This window comes from Austrofundulus limnaeus, unplaced genomic scaffold (genome assembly GCF_001266775.1).
Source record: "Austrofundulus limnaeus strain Quisiro unplaced genomic scaffold, Austrofundulus_limnaeus-1.0 Scaffold10, whole genome shotgun sequence".
NCBI lineage: Eukaryota > Metazoa > Chordata > Actinopteri > Cyprinodontiformes > Rivulidae > Austrofundulus > Austrofundulus limnaeus.
This window is the reverse complement of record NW_013952412.1, coordinates 1,403,081-1,409,650: the sequence shown is the minus strand read 5'-3', so window position 1 is coordinate 1,409,650 and position 6,570 is coordinate 1,403,081. Positions and strand designations below refer to the sequence as shown.

The following is a 6,570-nucleotide window of genomic DNA, read 5'->3' as shown; positions in this document are numbered from 1 at the left end:
ATTTTTCTCTCCCATAGTTGAGGTCTAACCATGATGTCAATCACAGGCCTCTCTCATTGTTTTAGGTGGGAGAAGTTGAACTACTGGTCCTGACCAAATACTTTTAATCCCCGCTGTAGCTAACTTAATATGTAAAGCTAATATTGACAAAATCTTTGTTTGAGGGCAGAGGAAAGAATTTTGCTACAGAGGCAGATTGTTAACGTTAGTGACGGTAAAAGTTTAAAGTTGTCCTCATCGTCTCTGAAAGTGAAGCACTGCAGAATGCACAAGTTGCTGTACGCTTTCTCTTGGTTGTTGTTATTTTACAATGGTATTATTTATGAATAATGTAGCCAAATTTTATACTTAAAATTTTGAAGACATCTATRGCTCCCAGACAAGCACTGCTCACTTTCCTGGAGTGCTGCGTGCGAGTGAAGAGAGTGGGGATGAGTGACAACCGCTAACAAAAACACATTAATAGCAATAAGTCAGGTTTGGATTTAATCAGTACGTTTTAAATCCAATGAAAGCAAAGATGTTAACTAAGAAATTGGACAATAGTCTGGCATTTCATAGTGATATTTCCACAGTAGTGGTCTTGACTGGTCTTGAAATAAAATTCAGTCCTCAATGTCCAAGACAAGACCAAGACCAGTTTCAAGTACTACAACACTACTTTTAGCTTTTTGTGTGTCGTTATTAACGTGATTGGGCATTTTAGCAGAAAATTGTGTTACAGGATTTGTTTTTGCTTAACTTCCTCGTAGAAAAACTACAAGAAGCTCAGAAGCACAAGTAATTTTTCTTTATGTTATAAAACATAATCATCTCTAAGATTAAAAAAAAAGACCCCAAAATTACACACCACAGTAGGGAGTCTTAGAGATTCTGTCCTCGAATTTGTACAGATTCAATGTTGTGTTTAATGAGCGTTTATTGATTTATTTATGTTTTTAACATACTTTGACTTCAGGGCATGTACACCCTAATGGCCCGCTGTGAGGAGTTGGATCGTTCCATGCAGCCCATACACACTTTGGCTGCTCAGATCCGGGACATCAAACGCACTCTGGATGCCCTGGAGGCGATCTGCAAGTAACCCTCTTCTGTCAGGCCCGAACACGCACCCGAACGCTGCGAAGGCTCGACGCCACGCTCGTCCTGATAAAGGATGCTGGCAAGCAACGCAACCCTCCGCAGGTAGCACACACACACTGCAGCGAAGATTAAAAGCGCACCACTGGAGTCTGGGAATCATCGCTGTTTGGCATGCTGACTGATCGCCGCCCGTAGTTCTTCTTCTCTTCGTCTTTTGAAGTCGGCCCATTTTGCGATGCGGGATCGAAAAAGAATTGTCTCGACTTTCCTTCTAATCAAGTTCTCAAGAAACAAAATCTTACAAATTAACTCTGTTTGGGGACATCAGACCTTGAACACACACATGCAGACACACACACAAGAATCCTTGAAGAAAGGGGATACATGCATTCTTTTTCTTTTCCACTGGCCCGAGTGTGTCATTTGTTTTAGTCCAGCCAGCGCCGTTCAGATTGCACTAACCTCTCTTTTCCAGAAGGGGGCAATATTTCTGTCTCTGGAGAGGCAAGAAGGAACTGCTCAAAAGACCGTGACATTTGCACTGAAACAGAAAGTCTATTTTTTAATCTTATGCAACCGATTCTTTCACTGCAGGCTAAGTAAGAGCAGTGGGAGTGTGTGTGTCTCCTCTGTTTTTATTTATTTAGTTTGTTTCTCAGCATGCACGCTTGTTCAAAAAGTCTGCGTCTCCGTGTCATCGGGAGCCAGCTCAGTAACGTCTGCTGTCTAATGAACTCAGTCAGTACTGAGAGTGTTTCACTTTATCCACTCAGATTCTCTTGCGTCAATTTAAATGGAGCTGTCAACCTTTAAATTACAGGTCTGCTTCTTTAAAATCAAGCCACGGTCTGTCATCTGTGTTCAGCTAAAATCTGTCTTCTTTCTGTTCTGGCTGTGTAATCCCAGATTATGTGGAAAGCATAACATGAGAAGTATCTCAAGTGTCTTTGAATATTGTTGAAATAATAAAATATTTATAAGCTTCAGATGCTGAATGGATTTAACTTTCAGATGTTGTCAGTAAGGCTGAGTGTGGATTTTATTTTAATTTTTTTTCCCACGTAATTTTGTTTTGAAGCCTGGAAATTTTTAAGAATTCGTTTGCGTCAGAATTTGTCATGAAAGTAAACATTTCTGTGCAAACCACACTTATCAGACCACATCAGTGAACATTGTTTTCTGGGTTTAAAACACGGCAAAGACATGAGCAGTATGCACAGTTTTCAGCTATTAAGGCCTGACAAAAATGAGAATTAGATCACTTTACTTGTGTAAAGTGCAGTCCACCTACCACACAGTTTATATGTCGCAGAAATATTCTTACTTATTAAAAGTACCTCAAATCACCTAAAAGTCAATCTGATTACCTTGAATTATTTTTTGCTCATGTTGTGATCATTTGATTTTCTGTGTCGAAACGTTTCACACATCATACTGTTTTAATTCATTCACCACAACTGATAACTTATTTAACACAAAGCTAAAGGAAAAAGTTTGATCTAAGAATAAAAAAAAGTTAACTAATTTGTTTTTGTGTGATGTTTTTATTCTTATTTTTTTACGAGACGTTTCCCTTTCATAATTTAACCTCTCGAAGGTATTGATTCTGCTTTGATTCAACCAGTTTAAAGAAATCATTTTTAAATTTCTCAAGCAGCTTTACATGTCTGAAAAGAAAAGCATACTGTAATCAGGACTAATAAACCTTAAATAATCTAATGAATGAAAAAGATTATTTTTGATGCCATTCTTGGCTTGTCTTTAGGTGGACGTAGCATGTCCTTGGATATCAGGTTGGCTGTGGGGCAAAAAGGAACAGAGGAGAAGCCATAGAAAAGTAAGCTTGTGATTAGGGCTTTGAATGGGTGCAAATGTTGGAGAGAAATATATTTGGTAATAAAAATGAAAGAAATGTAGGTCAGTACATAGAATAATGCTGTGCCTGTAAAATGAAACATTAAACATAAAAAGCAATGACGGCAGAGACACCCTGTAATTTTTAGTTTAGCCTCAACCCATTTGCTCTTGTGAAAGATGTATATATTTTTTGTTTAATCCAGTGGTGCCCCGCAGATGTTTTGTGGTTTCAAGACTCAGCATCAAGTTTGGAGTCTTAGAAACAAAAACTGAACCAAAACAATGATGGCCAAACGCATGTTTGCAACATTAAAGTGTTGGTTCAATATGAAAAACTTATTCTAATGAGTGTAGTCATTTTATCATTTTTTCATCGACCTCATTGTCATGTTTAATATTGTCACACGTTTCTGTTGCTGTTACAAGTCAGAAGCTAAAAAGTGTGGGAACCACTGGTTTAATCTACTGATGCTGCACTGTTGGGATCATTTCACAGTTTACAGTACGCGTCTTTGTTTTGTTTCATTGGTTTATTTATGGTTTTATTACCTATGGTCACAATGTGTGTTTAGCATTAATTTTTCTGCATTGGTCATTTGAATTTTTTTTTTCTTTCTTTGGGCTAAATTTACTTCTGAGACTTTTCTGGGATATTTGATCTACAAACAACAGAAACAGTAGAGACAAGGTGAGTACATGTTTTATTTTTAAACCTAATGTCAAAGAGAAAATCAGTTGATCCAAGGCACATTTCCAACAGCAACGTTACAAAAGCTTACAATGAAATTGTTAATTTAAAAAGAGTTTAAATACAAGGGGGTTGTTTTTATCTGCACAGCCATGCTTTCATTAGAAAATATGAAAACAACAGCTGTAGAAATGGCAGTATGTTTGTGTGACTTTACATCCTCTTTAGGCTGTTTTTCCTCTTTTCATTGTTTCCTAAATGAGCAAATATCATTTTCACAAAATGTAAAATAAAAAAAATGTATACTTGTGCATAAAAAGCTCTTCAGTCATTTATAGAAGTTTGACAGGGGGTGCCAGAGATCTTAAAAAAAGAAGTCCTTCATTTTACAGCCTTTGTAAGTTGTAGCACCTTTATGATCTTTACATTGTGCATAAATGTTTTAAGATGTTAGGTGTTCGTTTAGTATAAAATTGACTTTTAATAATTATTATTTATCCTGAGCCATGTTTTGATTGGTTGTGTGGACTTAGCATGATTTCAATGTTTTTGCTGTTTGCTTTTTATACTCAGCTTTTTTTAACAGTTTAAAAGCAGGGGTTTCGTGTTAATTTGTGGTGTAAATTGATCCACAGGAGTGAGTGTGAATGTTCATGACTCTGTTTCCGGAATCTGAACGTAATTTATTCTTCCTGGGGGATCTAAAAGAATAAGGGAGATGTGGTTTTCAGCTACAAAGAAGCACAAAGCCTCAATCAGGGATTCAGTCTTTTCAAAGGGCACTTCAGTGGAGTTTATGTTTGCAGGGTGAAATCTTTATTTAGTTTTTAGTTTAAGGTCCCAGGCTTAATACAGCTCCAAGCAGCAGAATATAGAGATTTGGGGCAGTCAGTGGATTGGTACAACTGTTCGATGAGAATTTCAGTAAAGATGTTGGGCTTCCTGTATCAGGTAAGTCACTTCCTGTAAGGACAGTCTCAGTGGCTCCTTTTGTCATGGAAACCGTTGAAGTCGCCACCGTGCCTTCGTTTTTCCCGTCGGATATTCCTCCCAAAGGAGCTCCATCTTTGGGCGACTGCCTGTCAGAGATTTCCCCATCAGCTGTCTTGTACCACTGGCACTTGAAGTCTTTTTTCCACATCTCAGCTGGGTCTGGTTCAGCTGCTTTGCTGGCTCTGTCTGGCTGAGCTGTGGCCTTGTCCTGACAGGGAAAACAGAAACTAAAGTTTATATTAGGAACCACTGACACGAGTTTACAGTCAGTGTGGTCTGGTGTTGAGGTAATAAAAAGATCAGCTGACATTTAAAGCAATTATGTTTTATATTAAAATTTTTATATATTACCCAAATTCCACAGACATCATAAAAGAGGTAAACCAGCTGTTACTGTCTGTCTGTTGCTTACTCTAGGAGGGCAGATCATGCTTGTGCTTCTTCAGGCATTTATTGATGTGGGGAATATAATGCATAAGCCAGCCTTTTAATAATCTGCATCGATTGAAATTTCCACTTCCTCACCTTTTCTGTCACCTTCTGCACTGCAGTGGATTGCGGCGGGAGATGCAGATAAGCAGAGCTGTCTGGATTTTGACGAACACATCGACCCTTTCCCTGGCAAAGGGAGGCTGAGCAGAGCTGGGTTGCCCTGGTAACGTTGACGGAATAAGGTCCCAGGACTTTACGGACAAACTCTGCCAGGTTTTGGCATTCTCTCTGGAAAAGGGACAGTTTGACATCAGCTGTGTTTCATTTATTAAGATGGATTTAGTTTTTCCTAGAGCTGGATAACTCCCACACGTTTGTAAAGATGGCACAAAGTGGGCACTTGTTTTTTGGAGCGTATTTGGATGAAGTGAGGATGGCTCAGATGAGGGTTCTAGTTTGATTGCGTTGGGCCCAATAGGCAACAAATGAGTTGGACAAACTAATGGTGAGACACTCACAGCTGCATCGAACTCACATGGACAGTTTAGACAGGGTCAGTGTGAAAAACACATGCAGTTTAAATCGGGGCCAAACTTTCTGATTAACTGATATGGGGACTGATATGGGGGCTGAAATGTTACTCAAGGAAAAATTAAAAAACTAAAATATTATTAGAATAGTCAGAGTTATAAAGTAACTAAATACAAATATTTTGTTACTGTACTTAAGTAGAATTTTTGGGTATCTGTACTTTACTTTTTACTTCTACTTCTTACATTTTCACACAATATCTGTACTTTGTACTCCTTACATTTTTAAAAAAGGAAAGAAGTAGAGAGTCCTTACTTTCATTTCATTTTTGCTTGTTTTCATTCCAGCTGCTTATTGTAAAAAACTAAATATCCACATAAATTGTGCCTTCTTGATATAATAAATTTATTTGTGGTTGAATGAGACGTATAAATATATAAAATTCTGATATTGTATTAGTTTGTACACAAACAAATCGTGTCATACTCCTGCAGCACATAATCATTAAAATAAAAGGACTGTACTTAAGAAGTATTTGTATTTCATGAATTATATTATTACATTTGGCCACAGCCCTCAGATAGATTTTCATTTTGGAGAAAAGGTTTGGGCAGCTTTGATGTATGTATATAAACTGAAACAGACTAGTTCATCCTAAATTTAACGTAAATTATTTTAATACGATATAGTAATTTCTGCATATTTTTTGTGGGGAGGTCACCTTTTAATAAATTTCATTATAGAAAATCTAACTGCTCATTTTAAATCAATACTTTTACTTTTAATACTTAAGTACAAAAACTATCAGATACTTTAAGGCTTTTACTAAAGTAATATTCCTAAAGGAGACATTAACCTTTACCAAAGTCATTTTTTTTGTAAGATACTTGTACTTTTACTCAAGTATCACTTTGTGGTACTTTATACAACACTGAGAATAGTAAAACTGTTCCAAGCTGAAATCTTGTAAAAAAAAAAAAAAAAAA

The 6,570-nt window shown here is 37.0% G+C and overlaps 2 protein-coding genes across 2 annotated transcripts in view; one reads left to right on the top strand and one right to left on the bottom strand.

The window, feature by feature from the left end:
- borcs6 (BLOC-1 related complex subunit 6) overlaps positions 1 to 2,607 on the top strand; it is a 9,613-nt gene extending 7,006 nt beyond the window's left edge. Inside the window, exon 7 of the mRNA XM_014001770.1 lies at positions 959 to 2,607. Within this exon, the coding sequence (XP_013857224.1) occupies positions 959 to 1,084 (126 nt within the window). The 3' untranslated portion in view covers positions 1,085 to 2,607. The remainder of the gene's footprint in view (positions 1 to 958) is intronic.
- Positions 2,608 to 3,623: 1,016 nt separating this feature from the next.
- si:dkey-72l14.3 (Glyco_hydro_56 domain-containing protein) lies at positions 3,624 to 5,341 on the bottom strand (the record flags this gene model as incomplete). Its single annotated transcript, XM_014001644.1, is given in 2 exon segments — positions 3,624 to 4,829; positions 5,147 to 5,341. Coding segments are annotated over 2 exon segments (564 nt in total), but the record flags the coding sequence as incomplete, so codon positions are not given.
- Positions 5,342 to 6,570: the final 1,229 nt, after the last annotated feature.